At 36.4% G+C, this 18,427-nt stretch overlaps 3 protein-coding genes across 4 annotated transcripts in view; 1 reads left to right on the top strand and 2 right to left on the bottom strand.

The window, feature by feature from the left end:
* LOC112565373 overlaps positions 1-8,836 on the bottom strand; it is a 31,565-nt gene extending 22,729 nt beyond the window's left edge. The window contains exons 1-9 of one of the 2 annotated variants that reach the window (XM_025240800.1): positions 8,631-8,836; positions 7,486-7,556; positions 6,651-6,695; positions 6,099-6,164; positions 4,845-4,958; positions 4,169-4,242; positions 3,778-3,888; positions 1,759-1,811; positions 1,121-1,228 (exon numbers count right to left, since the gene is read on the bottom strand). In XM_025240800.1, coding sequence (XP_025096585.1) covers positions 1,121-1,228; positions 1,759-1,811; positions 3,778-3,888; positions 4,169-4,242; positions 4,845-4,958; positions 6,099-6,164; positions 6,651-6,695; positions 7,486-7,556; positions 8,631-8,661 — 673 coding nt within the window. In that variant the 5' untranslated portion in view covers positions 8,662-8,836. Of the gene's footprint in view, positions 1-1,120; positions 1,229-1,758; positions 1,812-3,777; positions 3,889-4,168; positions 4,243-4,844; positions 4,960-6,098; positions 6,165-6,650; positions 6,696-7,485; positions 7,557-8,630 lie in introns of those variants that run through there. The other variant, XM_025240806.1, reaches the window with a different exon arrangement.
* An 863-nt stretch (positions 8,837-9,699) lies between these two features.
* On the bottom strand, positions 9,700-12,445 carry LOC112562189 (active regulator of SIRT1-like). The gene is made up of 4 exons (XM_025235281.1): positions 12,291-12,445; positions 11,954-12,112; positions 11,549-11,637; positions 9,700-10,129 (listed from the first exon to the last, which is right to left on the bottom strand). The coding sequence occupies exons 1-4, from the start codon at positions 12,355-12,357 to the stop codon at positions 10,001-10,003; spliced, it is 444 nt and encodes a 147-aa protein (XP_025091066.1). The 5' UTR covers positions 12,358-12,445; the 3' UTR covers positions 9,700-10,000.
* A 102-nt stretch (positions 12,446-12,547) lies between these two features.
* Positions 12,548-16,801, top strand: LOC112562199 (calcium-regulated heat stable protein 1-like). Its single transcript, XM_025235293.1, has 4 exons — positions 12,548-12,676; positions 12,947-13,098; positions 14,239-14,361; positions 15,041-16,801. Exons 2-4 carry the CDS (start codon positions 12,965-12,967, stop codon positions 15,222-15,224), a joined length of 441 nt encoding a protein of 146 aa, XP_025091078.1. The 5' UTR covers positions 12,548-12,676; positions 12,947-12,964; the 3' UTR covers positions 15,225-16,801.
* The last annotated feature ends 1,626 nt before the right edge of the window (positions 16,802-18,427 follow it).

Below are 18,427 nucleotides of genomic sequence, written 5' to 3'. Positions count from 1 at the left end.
AAGTTTAGAGCACAAAAGAATCAAATTGACAGTGCATATCAACTACTGAGCTACCCCTACACATACAGTAACACACAAACGTCAAAGAAAGTACACGTCTTGAGCCAGCATTCCATTCAATCTTGCCTAACCATGTTTGATGATGCAAGGCCCTAAGTTTACAGTTTGGAGGGCAAAGCCTACAGTCACGTCCTTGTTGTGGTTACAGCAATGGCGTGCAAACCAAAGATGTCTGTATTAGTAGGTTTGTACAGTGTGAGGCAGCGTACTTCCCCGGCGGACCCGTGTGTGGCCTGCTTCCCGATTCCATAAAGATGTGGGGAAAGTAAGGCAGAGAGGGAGAAGAAGGACACCGGACACACCTCTTCAACTACCTTCAACTTTTATTTTACAGTATGGACTCACACCCCTCTTTACCAGGGACGCTCATTTTTAAAGAAGGTAAGGTGCACAAGACGAGACACAAATCCTAGGCAAACGACGTCTTTTTTTAAATCCAACAATTCATTTTGTAACATCAACGCTCCCGTCGTTATCTTCTTCCCATCCCAATAAACGGTGTTGAGCTTCTAAAAGCATTTTGTTAAGGGCAGACATAGACATGTGTGAATGATGTTCATATCAGATGACAAACTAAAGTAGATTTATTGAATTTAGGCGCACAAACAGAACCAGCACATCTATGTGCATGTGGGCTCTCTTTCTCTCTCTCTCTCGCGAGCACACACACACGCGTGTATATGCATTGACATCAGAATATTAAATAAGAAATGAAATCGAATACACGAAAATACCTATCCTTACTGAATCACGGCTGTATGGAATATTTATTTTAAAGGACTCCTGAATGCTCAGAGCTTGGTTCAGGCATTCTTTTTTAATGGGTGAGTAAGTGATTTTGAAAAAACAATTAATTTCAGGAGAGCTATGTATTTATAAGGAAGACCATAACTTTCCAACTAGAAGATTTCATTGCAAGAGCAAAGGACTACACTTGAAATGCTCTAAAATAACTGCACGAGTGCTCTACACAAAGTTTAAATAAAAGAGTAATCATATGTTAAGTTTTGCCATACTTATTTCTTCAAACTATGCACGTCAGACTAGAAACAGTATTTACCTTTCTGTAACGCAAAATATGGAGTTAACTTCTCAGATTTTTCAAGCAAAGCGTTGATCATACCTACAGCCTTTAACCATGTAGGCAGATGTGTCGCCAGTAATTTCTCTGAAATAACCCCAGCAAAAATAAGCAGGCAGGAGGAAAAGAACACTGTTTTCATTATTTTTTTGATAAATATCTCAAACTTCTATGTATGAGCTATGTGTAAAACATCAACGAATACAGAAAAGTCTGATTTTTGCTTTTGTTTTTAGATCATGATGTAAAGTATGGTGAAGACGATATTACAAATAAAATGTTGCGTATTCAACTTACTGTTCCTAAATGGAAGGGACTGAAATAATATGGTTATTATTATGCGTGTGTGTGTGTATTTATGTGTATCCGTTCTTGTCTTTGTACAATGTTAATTAGTGCTCTAATTTTTTCGCTGTTGTTGCGTCACATTGCGTTATCCCAGCAACTGGTACTGAGGGGAATGCTCCGAGTCTGGTCGATACAATTCCCATTAAGGGATTGATGATGATGATTGATTGATGATAGATGATAGATGATGAATTTGAGATTTATTTTTTTCCAGTTCCACACAAATCACTCTTAGATATTCTGGGCTATTTTCTCCACACATGCTAAACCTTCATAAACGACAACATCCAGTGCCTTATCTTCTTCCGGCCTTGTAAGGGATCTGGAAAATATATAACATTTTAATTTATAACTTGACCACTAATTTAGTACTCTACTAGAAACAAAACAAGCAAACAAAGGCTATAATTATAGAAAATAATAATATTTTAACAAATAAAATATAATAAAATATAATAAAATATTTTCTATACAGAAAATAACTCACATACACCATCCACAACAGTGTGACTGTAAATGTTCTAAAATATGTGAATTTCATCAATCGATGATTCAGCATCTTTGCGTCCTCCATCAGGAATCTGGGATTGATTGTCACTGCAGACATGACTCTTGCTAAACAAGTCACAGCTGTCTGTCAGTCTGTCTATTATGATAGACAAGTCATAGCTATCAGTCTGTCTATTATGATGGACAAGTCACAGCTGTCTGTCAGTCTGCCTATTAGGATAGACAAGTCACAGCTGTCTGTCCCTCTGCCTGTTATGATAGACAAGTCATAGCTGTCAGTCTGTCTATTATGATAGACCAGTCACAGCTGTCAGTCTGTCTATTAAGAGCTACGCAAGATCAGCTCTATCTGTCACATTCTGTCTACGCGCGCTACCAACACTCTCGTCTGTGCGTTTGTTTTATCCAGACTTGATTACTGCAACTCCTTGCTTGCTGGCTGAATCCTTTAAATGTGCACAGAAAACACACCTTTTCCGTAAACATTACTCCTAACAACCTTTCCCATAATGCAAGTCCTTTTACACACCCTTCCTTTTAAAATATCATGTTGCTCTCAGCTCTTGTTCTTGTTATTTGGTTCCTTTTTGCGTTTTCTGTATTTGATTTTATTCTTCGTTTAGTAGGGCTGTTTATTCCTTTATAGTTTATATGTTATTTGTTTTCCTGTCACTCGTCTGCTGTCCATGTTTCGTTCTTGTTCTTAAGCGCTAAGAGCTTGCTCCTTAGAGTGAGTATGCGCATTACAAATCTTGCATTTATTATTATTATAAGAATCACATTTACACTGAATGCCAGTCAGAGCGACACGAACGAGACACAGAACAGTTCTGTGATGAATACAAATTCCCAGTGTTGTCCATAGGAATGGGAATCCCATGGGAATCCCATGGGAAACGTCCCATGGGGTGGGATGGGATGGGACAGCCCACATTTGTATTTCCCATGGTAGTCGATACTTGATATTGCAAAATAAATTTACTGTTATTTCATTCATCAAGGATTTAAATCTTTCCTCTGAATCATCTATTGTATGTGAAGTAGCAGGAATTATAGAACAAAAGCCGAAAAGTGGTTTTCAGTGTTGTCCATAGGATTGTTATTACCATGGGAATCTCATGGAAAACGTCCCGTGGGATGGGACGGGATGGGACAGGCATAAATCGCCATGGGACGGGATGGTATGGGATAGAAAAATATGTCCCATGGACAACCCTGCAAATTCCTCTCTAGATCATCACAACCACTGCCGTGCCAGTCGTGCTCCATAACGCCGCCATGTCGTCTGCCATTGTAAACCTGGATTCTGACGAGTACAGAGCCACTGCTACCTTGTCCACGCTGATGACTTCTGATGGCGCGCCTGTGTCAATGGTACACGGGTGGCAGCAGTTCTGCTACGGAGGTATACTAGTCCAAACAGCGGGTGCAAATGGTGTGCTGGCTTACAGGGACATGTGTTACCATCCTGAGATATGATCTTAGACTACGTTGATGGTTCTGGTGTATAAAGTTGTCGGCTTTACTATCGTCGTGGTATCCCGTCAATTTAGGGACATCCAGACCGAATCATTGTTCACTGCCATCCGTTATCTAGTATTGTTCTAACAGTTGTTAAATATCAAAATGACTTGCCTCCAGATATAGGAAGATGTCACACGAACAGCACAGGCACACCACAAAAACTTAATAATTGGTTAATAAACACAGTCCACTGCTGTCTATGCATGATCAAATCAAGAATACTCCTGCGACATGCACTGTTAAAAGTGGCAAACCTTTTAGAAGAACTTTGCGCAACGGGGATACGAGCGTGCAGCTTTTCCAAAAGATCAAATCCAATCTTTGCTATGTTCTCAGAATTATTACGCATTTTATTTCGAATTGATCTGCATGAAAAAAGGTTATAAAATTTGTGACACTCTTTCTTTTAAATTTAATCCACTTAGCACACACTATGACTTGAGATGAGGAATTTAAGAACATCATGATTTGCAAAGAAGAGGCAGACAAAAGTAGTGAGCAGAAATCATGCAATATGGGACTGCCCTATCATTTAGCAGACCACAGAGACTGTCAAAAACTTGAGATGTTGATTTGAAAGTTTACCAAGCTTGACAGGGTGCTTTGTATGATAGTGTATCTGGATGCTTAATCGCATAATCATACCTCATTAACTTAAAGGATTCGTTTATCAACAAAAAATTATCTTCACTAATTGTCGTGGATTCGTTGATGTCTACCTAAAACGTAAAAAGAGGGAAAAAAATTAGCAACAAGATACATTGTAGACTCATGCATGGTTCAACAAAAATGTTCATTTTAGCACTAATCACTGAAATTCTTTGTGATGAGCTAAGTTCTAGTGAGCATTACTAGCTGACTAAATCAACTTATAGAAGCAAAGAGGATCACCAAGAGCGACCACAGGTGGGAAAGTGAATGTATTCTTTTTTTAAACGAGAAAACTCACCAGTTTGAAATATGTTTTCAAGTGCTATTTCCGATAAGTATGCAAGCGTGCATACCTGAGTCTCTGTGTGTGTGATGGTGGAGGGGGTCGGGTGGCCAGTACACGATCGTCAAAACGATGGTGTGTCACGCGAGAGGCTGGTGACGTTTACTGTACCAAAGGGAGTGGTCCTGTGTGCCGTGACCGCCGCCTCACTCCAACCTCTCATCTAATAGTAGTCGCTCTTGCTGATGCTCTTTGATATCAGTGTGCTCGAATTAACAAATGAGCGATTCGGCAAGTACTCACGTTAAATGGTATCCTAAACATTCTTCTTGTCATAAATGCATCCCTATGTGCCACAATAGGAGACACTGATGCTTATGAACTCACCAATTTTCTGGCACGAAACAAGAAACGATCGACGGATGTCAAAATCTCCAGACGATCCCGATACGACTGCATTATCTCATCGAAAGCTTGGCTTATATCTGATCGTACAGTTATCTGTCACACACACACACAGAGATAATAATGTGTGCTTAAACAAGGTCAAGGAAACAAATGAATACATAACCAAAAAACTGGAGATTCTCTTGAAAAACAAGATCAACATTTTCAAATAATTTCTAACTCAAATAATTTGGTGTACTTAGAATGTTTTTGCTTTAAACATGTGTAAGAAACTTCCCGCACTTTATCGTCCAGAAATGGAGCCGAGAGATAAAAAAATAAAAATAAAAAAATAAAAAATGGTGACATTCATGAAAGTGGTTTTTTTTTTCTCTGAGTCGCTCAAAGGAAAAAAAGGTCAACCTCTTTCATCAACGTCAGGAAGACTCCAGCAAACTCCCCTGTCTGGAAATCTCGCAACTCTTAGCTTTTCACAAAATTGAGCACATAGCAAGAGAAAAAGATCTTTCTTGACTATGACAAAGTCTTAAAAACAATTTCAAAAAATAAATAAATAAATAACGTTCTTTTTAGTTGCACTTTATTTCTCGTCTCCTTTTCTGGTTTGCGGGAGAATGACATGCTGGGAATAGTTCAGTTAGATATCAAAGTTCTACACAAAAGAACCATAAATCCTTTCCATACGATATATGTTGACTGTGGCGATGATGAACTGAACGTAGTCCCACAGCTTTAAGGTCAGAATGAAACGTTCGAGAACTTCTCTCACACTTATCGTTATTAAATAGATATCTGGTAAGGTAAAAGGTCGTCTCATGACCTTTGTCAGATCGTTGGGGAGTGAGATGATCTCACTTTTCTCGGGACCCCTCTCCTCTACCTCGCTGCCATAGCTTCCCCATCCCTCTTTTGGAGTCAGGTACCCATTCCCGCCAGCTGGGTAGACTGGGGGAAGTAAGCTGCGCTACACGGGTATCGAACCGGCGCGTCTTTCACCTCGGACGCCAGCGATCTAACCACTGGGTTATCTGCTTTCTGTAGCTGGCACCTTGTTGGGGAAGTAAAACCAGTGATGATGAGGAGAGACTGCCCATAAATAAAATCTGGCCTAAATTAAGTGTGTTCTTTAACATCTCACCACCAACAACCTTGACTTATACCGTAAGAATTAAATAAACAATCAAGATAGTAAACAGCGAACAGAATCTTGACAAATAAACATTGTTTACTTACCATCTTCTTTTTAGTTTCAGTATCGTCTTCTTCGTCTTCTTCAGATAAGAGTGATTTTTCTAACAACTGTTAGATTATTAAAGCCGGTTACAATACACAGACAATAATAGGTTGTTTGATTTGAAATTTTAAAGGAAAAAAAAAAACATTTAGCTCCACTGGCTGTTCCAGAACTTTTCAACGGGCATCATACGCTTGGTTAATTTCATTCGAGGTGACTATTTTCATCATAAACATATCTGACGTTTAGTTTTTGTTGTTTAAAATAAATCAATTGATGGTCTTCCAGCGGTGCAAATATATTTTTTGCTTAAAGTACTCTCGTACGATAACAAACATCACATGAACTGATGTCACAGCAAAATAAAAAGAAAGTTACTGATGAAAAAGTTATTCTTTTTTCCTCTTCCTTCTTTCTCTCTCTCTCTCTCTCTCTCTCTCTCTCTCATACACACACACACAAAATTATAGCACCGTTTACACATTATATATAGTTCAACCACAAAGAACCAAACCATTTGATCTTATTTAAGCTGTTAAGATAATACTCACGAGACTGCACCGCCTCAGTGCAGTAGCAGCGGTTTCAATTATATTCTGTGGAAACAATAAAACATTACAATATTAACCTACTGTGCCTAAAGGACATAAAGCCATGATTTATACAAGAAATGACTCGGAGGAAAAGTCTTGACAAAAGCAAATTTAATTATACCAATGCTCAAATAATGCTCTAAACCTCAAGAAACTCCTTTCCTTTTTCAGGAAAATAAAAATGAATGAAATTTGAAAATTAAACGCTAAACTTGTCATAAGAGTGTATATCTTAAAGATAAAAGCAAGTGAAATAGAAAAGTTGGGCTTATTTAGATACTAACGTTTTTAATTGTTTACACTGAAAAATGGGGAATGCTAAAAAAAAACAAACAAAACAAACTTACACTCGTTTCTAAACCACAGGTCAAGCCAGTTCGGGGAGGACGCTATGTCTCCGTACTTTTTCCGGAAGGAAGAATTTTGGAGAATGAGCTAACCCTAGTTTATGAAGGAGTCTTTATGTGGAAACTCAATGAGGGACAAAAAAGGTGCGCGCGCACGCAGTTTCATTGAATAAATGTCTCGTGAATGTTTTATCTTTGATCACTTTAAAAATGATAATATCTCTTCGAACGCCGCCACTAATACTTTTGGGGATTTAAATGTTCATATGTTCGTTGTGTAGTTTATATTATCGCCTTCCCTGTGAAAATTAAGCATTGTTAGTTGTATTCTGTACAATTACAGCCCAAGCTTAACATTGACGCAGAACAAACTGCGGTTAAAGTCAGTGAAAAAGATTCAAAATGACAGTATTTATAATTTAATGTTAACATAATGTTTCACTTGCCGTTGAAGTGACACTTTCGGTAGAGTCTTCAATGTCTCCGAAAGCGTTCCTCCTATGCATATCTTCGAGTACTGAAAAATGAAAATTGTGGATATGGCCTTGTTCACATTAAGAGACTCGAGAGGTCGCTTTTCACGGCAACTGGATGACTAGTCTCCACATCTACAATGCTAGTTTTATTTTAATGTTCATATGTGTGCGTGCATGTATATATGGTTGTGAAAACATGCACATGGAGTTTTAAAATTAGTTTTCATACATTTAGCTGTGAAAAATATAAGTTCTGATTTCGTGCAAAACTGGTGCTCTTTTTTACTGTTTAGAAGAGCTTTTTTGCAAGCAAGGATCTTATTACTCTCAGATATCAAACAGTCAAAATATTGAGAATTTCTAAATCCGAAACCTAAAGCTGATCAGTATACAGAATATTGGACATTCAGCCAGTTTCGATCATCAACTAATCTATTTGAGTTTCCCATGCTTTATAAAATGCTTCATTGAACCTGAATTAAATATGTCACTACTGTCTTTGCTAATATCGGATGCCTTTTCAGTCAAAAGACCCTTCCTTACTTTCACATGATAATAATTTTGTGATGTTGACAAGTTTTTTAAGTCTACGTAGCTGCTGATATTTCACAAAAGTATCACTGATCTATTAAAATCATTTCAAAAGTTTTGTCTACAATATTTTTCTAGTAGATCCTCCGGACTCTCCATGGCTTGTACTTTATGGAAGCTTGATCAGTGATAGTGCTGCAGACAAAATAAAGACAGTAATTTTCGATGTCTGCATATCACAATAAAAGTTTGCCATACATCGAGTTTGTGAATGACCATGACGTTTGTTAATGTTCGCTGAAGACGACTGCGCTTGTACACCATTAAAATGACCAGGTGGTAATTAATATCATCGTCAATCATTTTGTCTAGCTCGCAACTGAAAGTCCGGTTAACCTGGCTTTCCCTTAGTAAGAGCATAGATCCAGTCTTCAGATCTCAGTCCAATCTTGACTACAGCAGGCAATTTATAACAAAAATTAAAATTACAGAAATGTTCAATGGTGCAAAAAATGCATAATTTTCCAGTTTTGCATGTATTTTTTAAATGGAAATATTTTGATACATTTTTTCTTGATTTTTACCATCTGAAATGGCGTCGTCTGCGAACTCCATGTGTACGGTATTTTTTAAATCTGTCCTGTCGTAGGCTGCAACTTCTTTGTCAGTCTTGCTTTAAAAAAAAAACAAACAAACAAACTGAAAAATCACAGTTCTTCGTGTAAGGGTTGTGATCATCCACCACTACAAATCTTACACTATAAAGCTTGACCCAGACGTTGAACAGCAGCCTTCTGTCAGACTCGTTACAATACCGTATTCCTCTTCTTGCCAGACTTAAATGAAAACTTCTGATGTTTTTACAGAATTTTGAAGCATTTTGTTTGCATATATATATATAGAGATATAATGTTGTGATATACTCAAAATAAGCTCAGCACTTTTTTTAATTCATTATATTTTGGAGGACCTATTTTTTAACGCTCATGAGGTATTTAGCGAGTGTACGGACGAAGGAAAGATTGCGTATACGGCCCTCAACACCATCACCTTCACCCTCTCCCTATTCGACCAACATTAAGACAAGATCTATCTACGTAATGCCATCTGCATTTCAAACAATACAACTTTTATTTTGTCAACATATTCCCTGAAAAGTTTGTATCTTTGATAAATCTTAGTGCTCTAAAAGAATGACTCACATACACACACTCACAAACCAACAACCCTCATTACCATCATTCAGTTATACCTAACATAAATGATAGCTCATTACTTCGCATCCGCTCATTAAAAAAAAAACCAAACCAAAAACAAACAAGCACACACACAGATACATAGGCAACATGTAAGCGATTCTTACATACTAAAATTTTTTTAAAAATTAGGATGCACACCCAATGGGTCTGGTGTCGCATTGCGTTTAAGACTTTATAAACTAGATAAGAACTCACTTTCTAAATTAGACACGGGACAACTTTTAAAAGATGAGAGCAACATTTAGTTTTGAAAAACATAATGCCGTAAACGAGATGAAAACATTGAACTACAGAAAACTGTATACATTAGTAACTAGATCATCTACTTTTATCTGTAATCCACTTGTTTAGTAAGGAAACAAAGAAAAAATCTATCTTAAAAAAAATGCACACCTCTTCAATAAAAAATATTTATTGAACACAGCATTTTCAAACGACCTCCTCTTCTCCTTCTCACAAACACAAAACACTTGTATCTCTACTCTGAAAAGCCATCACTGCTTATTTCAACAGCATTTGAGATTTTCTTTTCAGTTTTCCTCTTTCTCCTATTTTGTAGTTGCTACTGTCACTTGCATTTCAGCAATTACTTGCCAAGTCACAGAGGTGCTAATAACAAGCAGCCATTTTTGATGCAAAATCATCTTATCTGCTCACTGTCACCAAATATCACAACACTTCTGTAAACAGTTCTTTCACAAGTCTAAGTTATCATATTCTTCCTCAAATCTGTCAAAATCTCTATCAGTAAAAACTGTTTTCTCTTCTTTTTTTGGCTCTTCTGCTTTTCTTCTGTTAAAGTTCTGCATATGATACTGCAACACCTGAAAAAAAGTAAATTGTATCATATCTAGTTATCTTTTGCAGATTTTCACTGACATTAAAACCCAGCACAAAATATTCCTAATTGCTTTAGCACTAGTTAACTTTCAGCTAAATTCTTGTTTGTTGTTTTTTTTGATTTGCCATTGCTGCAAATTAGTCTCTTCAAATTCAAGGTGCTTCATTCTTGGTCTGTAATTGTTAAATTCAAACATTGCTTCACTACATGGATCCTACACTTCCTGCAATAACAATCTGTGCAGAAGCAACACTAATTTTCCAAAGCAGGAAAATAATTGCTTAAAAGTTTGAGATATTAACCATGATGATAAAAGGAAACTGAGAAGAATGTTGATGTATCCTCAGATCTGGCTGCTGACCCAGTCCTCAGTCCAGTGAATAAACATGTGCATGAGGTGGGGGTGGACAATGACTTTCCTACAAAAACGCCTTAGGTCTGTGATGCAAAATTTAGGACAGTGATGTTTATTCAGTTATGAAGGTGTAGAAGTAATGGAGGTTGGGGGGTGGTGAGAGAGAATTGGTGTTTTATGCCAAGCCAGCAACCAAGCCTTTAAATTTCTGCCTCATAACCTATATTCATAGCAGGAGCTCTCCATTCTACACAGTTACCATCTTTCATTTCAATATAGTACAAGAAAGCAAAAACTATATTTCTTGCAAAACTTGCTGCTTAAATGTTTGAAAAATTCTCTTTAAAACAGTGTGTTAGTGATGGTTGTCTTCATTGTAGGTTAATAGGTATAAATATTGATGCATTGCACAATGTGCCACTACTATTGTTCTAAATGTTGAACTGTATCTCTTTTTATCCGCATTGTGTTGTTTGCTAGAGACTGCAACTGGTAAAATATAAAAAGTATCATTTGCATGTGTGTGTACCATCATTGGATTGACGAGTGAATATTTTCGTTTGCTGTAACGTTTATAGACGAAAAAAAATTTTTATAAGAAGGAGCATTGTTGAAGATGATAATACTGTTTGCAACTCAACTGCAAAGCAGCAATAACAGAAAGTTAAGCAGCACAACTTAAATATGAGCAAGTGAAAGACATCAGCAACACTTAAACCCTTTAAAATTAGGAGTCATTATTCATATTATAAGCGATGACAGTTACAATTCTCTTGACACTGACAATCTGGCATACGATGTCCTGACAAATTATTTGACAGTTACAATTCTCTTGACACTGACAATCTGGCATACGATGTCCTTACAAATTATTGTTTCTCAAATGCTAATATCCAGAATACTAAGCATTTGAAGGAAAATTAAAGCAAGCCACTGAGAACCTGTTTTACTTTATAATTATTACTATTAACCACAATGAACCTAACATATTTTCTACCTGTGCTACAATTGTTATCATCTTACATAAAGCACTTTTCATCCTTTTACCTTTTTTGAATACACGTTTTTTTTTTCTACTGGTACTTCGTCTGGATAAGCTCTAGTAAGTTCTTTGCTCTTGTCATCTTGAAATTTTTCTGAATAAAGAAAAAAATAGCAGATGAAAAAAATGATTACCGCTTTAATGATGAAAGAAGTGGAATAATTATAAGAAACTAGGCAACAATATTCTATTGAAAGACATGCTAAAAATAAAATATGAAAAAAAGTACTTAATTACCAGAAGGAAAATTATTCCACATACTATTATTCTCCATTTAAATTTCAATCAAGGTAAAAGCCTCAAATTTCAGCTTGAATTTAAAGAAATGATAGTTTCATAAAAGCTGAGCATTCTTCCTTAAGTGTAGAAGATTTTAATGTCTAGCCTTTAGAATTAACTGCCATCCTCACCAACTGCAGACTTGAAACTTAGCATGGACAACTTATTCTTCACTTTTTGCTGCTCTTTCTTTTGTAGTTTTCGCAGTTCTTTCCACACTCCTTTCCGATTTGTTTTAATAAGCTTCATAGCATCTTTTGTTTTTCGTTTTTTGCATGATCCGGATGAACCTGGTCAGAATCAGAAAGTGGAAGTGAAACACGCACTCATCACACTGTGTGTAAATAAATGAATCGTAGCACTATTGATATCGGTCGCTGTTTCGTCCCCCATTGACGCCCTGTGAAACAAAAACAAAGTTATGGTACTTAAATTGTATTTGATATGAATCCATTTATAAATCCTTACCAGGGATCTGTGCTACCAGGTCATCTTCCATCAACTGCAAACTTTTCTTCACGATTGAATACGACATGTTAAGTATAGGAGACCATGCGACACACAGCGTGATGTTACAGCCTCAGCACGGAAACTGGTGACGTCACATAATCTACACAGAAGTTCTATTTATTAAAGCTTGGTGATAGTTTAAATCACTAGCTCCACTTTAATACTTCTTTGTATTTTAAAAAAGAAAAATAATAGATGTTATAAATAACATGAAAATCTAGCCGATCAAGTAGTGTTTGGAAGAATTTACTTTGGTAGCGTGCTGTCAATCGGGGTTGCCATTTTAGGTTTGAGTATTCTTCGTACTGCAGACAACATCACATTAGAACCTAAATCCTCTTCGGGTAAGAAAACATTTCTTCGACGAGCACGAGAAAAAGAAAACATGTATTTCAAATAGTATAGTTTTTTTCTTCTATATGAAATGATGAAATGTCAGCATCAAGTCTAATAAAACAGGGAGGGAAAACATCGGCCTTTAAGAACAAATTAAAGTTGCACGAAGATCCTGTTTGGTTGTACTTAAACAGTTGTAGCCAGGCAGTTGTAATTTAGAGTTAAAAAGAGACACGCTCCACCGGTTTCGCGCTATCAACTTTAAATTTTTTTTCCAGATATTAAGTTTCACTAAAATGTCTGCTCCGCAAGATACGCCCGAGAATACAGAAGCTGTAAACGATCAGACGATGTCTTCGTCGCCGTCTTCACGCAATCACTTTCTCATACCAAGTCCCATACCAACTCGACGAAACCGATCGTACTCGGCGTAAGTATTAAGAAAACAATTTCTACATCAGTGCTTAGTATTTGTGAGGTTTTGAATAAGAGCAGCTGTCATACCATTCACTGTATACTATGTTTTTGAACATTTACGCAATTGTGGTTTGTCCTGGTCAGCTGTGGTTTCTCAGTGCTTAGTTTGTTTTATTTTGTGTGCGTGTGCCTGAAAAAGAGACATCATGAACTTGTATCTGTTAGAGAGAGGGATTGGCGTTTTAGCAGAACGGTGGCATGCGACACTTTCTCCTGAATAGAGTTCTTGTAGTTTCATACAAAATCATTTAGGGGTAAGACGCCATGCAATCATTCTCATTGTATTACCATGGTTTTTATCTACTTCATCGTTGACAGGAGTAGACGACTTTGTATGATCTGTCCACCCTCAGCCCCTAAAAAATCTAAGCTGATGTAATAGAACACCACCTTTAAAAATGGATAGGAAAAATCTCATAAATTGCACAATACCATTTTTAATTTCTATAGTCTTTCCCAGGATTGCAAGTGTGGTATAGGCTAAATGTGCCCTCTGCTGCTGGATCCTCACCCCACTCCCCCTACCCAGATCTGATGCAACAAAAATTTATTAATTGCATGTTTACATACAGGGGCAAGCCAGTGCGCTGTGTTAACAGGACTCTAAAGAGACTTGCAGTTTAACTTATTCTAACACACAATCAAATACTTCAGCTGCAGCAGCATACATGCTAAATAGTGGTGAACATTTACAAAGAATGGGCAAAGAGAAGGAATTAAGGGATGAGCAGAAGAGTTAGCAATGTTTTAATAAAAGAAGGGGGCTTGAAGCCAGACTTGAAAGCTTTGAACTTGCTTAGTAACAGTTCAAAGAGAGAAAGGGGCAGAGAATTCTAAAAGTTGTGGCTGGAGGATCAGCTGCATTTCTCTCCTATAATTCATTTTGCAGAGGTCAACACTAGTAGTTCAAAGAGATGCCTCAGGTAAAAGAAATTTATAGAATTTATGATGCAGAATGTGTTAATGGCATTTGTTTATTATTTGTGAAAATAATGCATTACCAAAAATTTTAATTCTGATTTTTCATGTGACAAGTATAGTTGTAGAATAAAGGTCTTACATGACTGGAACTGTGATATTAAAAAAATTTCAGATCAGAAAAAGCTTTGCGTGCTCCTAGTATGAAAGGAACCATCAAAACCTTCTGTCGGCAACGTGGTCATGGATTTATTACTCCAGAAGACGGCTCAGAACCTATTTTCGTACACATTTCAGAGTAAGTAAAGTAGCATAACAATTTGTGTATGTGTTTCCAGAGAGGGAGACAGTTGATGGTGATACGTCAGGCAGGGATTTTATGTCCATAGATTTTATACATTTCATAAGTTTCTGAGGTTAAATAAAATTGAACAGATTATACCAATTAAAAAAAAAAAAGGTGGAGAACATAGAAGTTGCAGGAACCAGATGAAGATGCCAGTTTTATTAATTTTAATCTGGTGATCTTTAGTCATAAATACCTCTAGCAACAAAAAATTATCAACACATCAATGCTTAATTGTAAGTTTCCTTACCTTAGATCAACAAATCAGAAAAAATGACTGTTGGTTTCTTCCACCATTAATAATAATAAATGCAAAATTTGTGAAGCGCATACTCACACTCCAAAAGAGTATGCTCTTGGTGCTTAAGAACAAGAACAAAACATGGACAGCATATGAGTGACAGGAAAACAAACAAAGCACATATGAACTATAAAAGAAAAAACAACCGTACCAAAAGAAGAATAAAATCAAATACAGAAAACACAAAGAGGAACCAAATAACAAGAACAAGCGCTGAGAGTAACATAATAATGCAAAAGGAAGGGTGTGAAAAAGGACTAGCATTCGACTGAAGAAATGTAAACACTCTTGGTAGATTATTATATTTTGACCTGATGTTCTTTCCTGCAGTATTGAAGGAGAGTTTGTGCCAAAGGAGGGTGATGAGGTGACGTTTAGAACTATCCCCATACCACCACGTATGGAGAAGAAACAGGCAGCACATGTTGTTATTACACACTTAAAGCCTGGTGTCACACACGAACGCTGGGACTCGCCTGTTCCACGTGATCCCGAGGATGGAGGGATGATGTAATTGAGTTCCTTTAAATCTGTTGTAATGATGCTTGAAATGATGTTCTATAGTTAAAAGACAGTTTTGAGCCTATGAGGCCTTGAATCTGTTTTTTTAATTGTGAAAACACTTCAACCATGAAATGCTTGCAGTAATTCTGAAGTAGGATATTGTAATATTTGATATTCATCTACAATTTTCTGTGGTTTTAGTTACCTCTTTTAAAGTGTATAAACACAACATTTTGTTTGAAAACTATGAATTCTTATAGCTGCAGTGAATAGTTTGCATTGCTTGATGGTTGGCATGTATTTCGTAGATGACCAGAAAGGAAAATCTCTTCTGTCTCCTATCTTATCCCTGATAAGTAGGCATGAAGCCAAATCAGTTTAAGAAGTGTTGCTATGATTTGTCATAGATTGAACTGCTGTTTGACATTAGTATCCACTTAGAAACTTGTGTATTTTTGCGTACTCAGTGCAAAAAGGTGCATGTTGATTCTTCATGGTGTGGTAATAGCATTGCTGATTGCTTACACAAGCATTTTGATTTTTGAGTTCAGTGACCCAGCAGTCAAGGTACACAGACTAAAGGGTAAATGTATAATACTTTTCTTCCACTCTGCAGAGGGAAAAACATTTTTGAAAGGCCAGTTGTACAGATTTGACCATACTGCAGACGTATAAATAATTACATAATATTTTGCAGATTTGGGGACATGACTGCCTTTCTTGTTTTTGATCAGAGATGAAAATCCAAAGGAAACTTAGCTGCAGAAGTTGCACTAGAAGTACTCACATCACTTAATTTTTTTATGTGTATATTAGGTGATGCATAATTTTTGTGGCACTTTGTTTTAGACTGTATGAGAAAATGATTGAAGAGTTAGAGGATGCTTACGTTTGACTTTTGACATTTTGTGTTGGCTGTTTTCTCCAAATCAAGTTGCTTTTCACACTACGCCTGGGGCAACTACATCGTTAATTACACAATTGCCATGGCCAGCATTGGCCTTATGTCAACTGTAGTGGATATCCAGGGTTAGTGTGTTAAAGGTCGATTTCTTCAATATTTGCTCCATAATTGAAGAGTGAATGTTATGTTTATTTGTGAAATAGAATGCAGTAGCATACTTAATGCTGTGTTGATGATTGTAGAGATGTCGAAAGTGGATTTTTACCTCATCTGTTTCTTTTTCTGCACTTCTGAAAAAAAAACAAACCATGCAGGCTTTTCTGTCATGCGAAGTGTATTTTAAACTAATTCATGCTGTATTGAAAAACATCTCAAGTTCTTCAGTTAAATAGAAATAATCATTTTGAACCTCTTTGATGTTTTGGGTTTTTTGTTACCATTTTACAAATTATTTATATTACTTTTTATTTTAAGCAATTATGTTTTGTGTTTAACATGCACCACATGTTAATGAATGGATTTGCTGTATTTTGAGAAAAGATCCACTGGTTCATTTTTCTTATTCTACAATTTAAATGTATTCATAGCCTTGCCTTAATGTCTTAAGTTGCATGCCATCCACTTAAAAGTTAGGGAATTTTGTATCTTTATTTTAAAAAAAATATAAAACAATACTTCGTGCACCTGTATTTTATGCTTCAGCAATGAACCACACAGTGTTTGAATTTATTAGGAAATTGTAAGGTATTGAAGAAAAATATTTTGAAAGAGGATTTTAAGATGTTTTGAGATAGTTTCAGAAAATAATACAGTGATACCTCGGTTCTCGAACATAATTCGTTCCGGGAAGACGGTCGAGAACCAAATTGTTCGAGAACCGAGGCAATGAAACCCATAGGAAATAACGGAAACTGGATTAATTCGTTCCAAGCCCCAGAAAATGCCTATTTACTGGACTAATTTGTATATAATATGTAGAAAAACATGAGTCTCAACAAGAAATAAGAAATAAAAGTGTATTTATTAAAACAAAAACAAACAAACAAACAAACAAACAAAAAAATGTACAGTACAGTAAATTGTGTTTCATTTACTGTACCTGTACCAAAGTTTTATGGCAGGAGGGAATGAATGTGGAGGGAGGAGGGAAGGGGGATGGTTATTGTTTTGAAGGGGAGTCCTCTTCAATAAAAACAGAGGGTAACTGCTCTTCGGGTGTTTCTGTTCTCTGTATCTTTTGCTGAGGAGAATCAGAATCTTGCTCTGCAGTTGCTTGTCTGATTTCTTTACGGAATTTGTCGATTGTTTGCTGGTTTTTTTTTCTCCTTTGCAAAATTTTGCGGAAAGTGGACATAACATTGTCATTAAAAATGTTAACTGCTCTATTTGCTACCACTTTATCAGGGTGATGTTGTTCAACAAAATTTGCGATTTCTGCCCATTTTGCATACATTTCATGACTCTCTCCACAAAAACGTGACTCTCTCTCTCTGCACTCACACTGATGACGCAAGCAAGGCGCGCTGGTCCGAATGAACGCCATTCGGCTCAACTCGGCTCATCTCGGACGTTCGAGTTCCAAATATTTGTTCGGATTCCAAGACAAAATTTTCTCGAATTTCCTGGTCGAATACCGATTTGGTCGAAAGTCAAGGCGTTCGAGAACCGAGGTATCACTGTACATATATTTCTGCTTTCTTGTGATGGAAACTCTGTGCTCCATGTGAAACGACTGAGTAAAGTCAGAGAATTGAACGTATATGTTTAACCTTTTCCTTCTCATTTTTTACAAAAAGAAAAAATATTGACATCTTATGTGACATTCACATTGTTGATAAAATTATACATAATTGAAAAGTATTAAGCTCTTAAAACAGCATTAAATGAACAGAAAAAGTGCTTTTGTCTTATTATTTTATTACTAATATCTAGTGTTTGGAAACGAACAACTAGTAACAGTCTTCAGTTGGCAGGGCTTCATTGAGAAATGCATTATATAAAAGGCATAGCAGCTACACAAAAGGATTTTGGTATTGCAGCAGGATTTTTACATATGCTCATTGCTATTTTTCAAATTTATATTTGGCATAAGCTTCCATAAAAGTACAAAATATTGTTAAAAAGCATACTGGTTCTTGCATAATTACAGGTAATGATTGTACGTTTTTCTTTATCCATTGCCATCTATGATAGAGCAACACATATAATAAATTGCAACAAAATGGATGCTGTAACAAATTTAGAAAAAGTTAAAACTGTCATTGAAAGTGGATTTGTACAAGAAGAGAAACTGATCAACGTGTCTAACC

This window comes from Pomacea canaliculata, linkage group LG1 (genome assembly GCF_003073045.1).
Source record: "Pomacea canaliculata isolate SZHN2017 linkage group LG1, ASM307304v1, whole genome shotgun sequence".
Classification (NCBI taxonomy): domain Eukaryota; kingdom Metazoa; phylum Mollusca; class Gastropoda; order Architaenioglossa; family Ampullariidae; genus Pomacea; species Pomacea canaliculata.
Note: the sequence above shows the minus strand (reverse complement) of the source record. Positions and strands in the feature narration are given on the sequence as shown.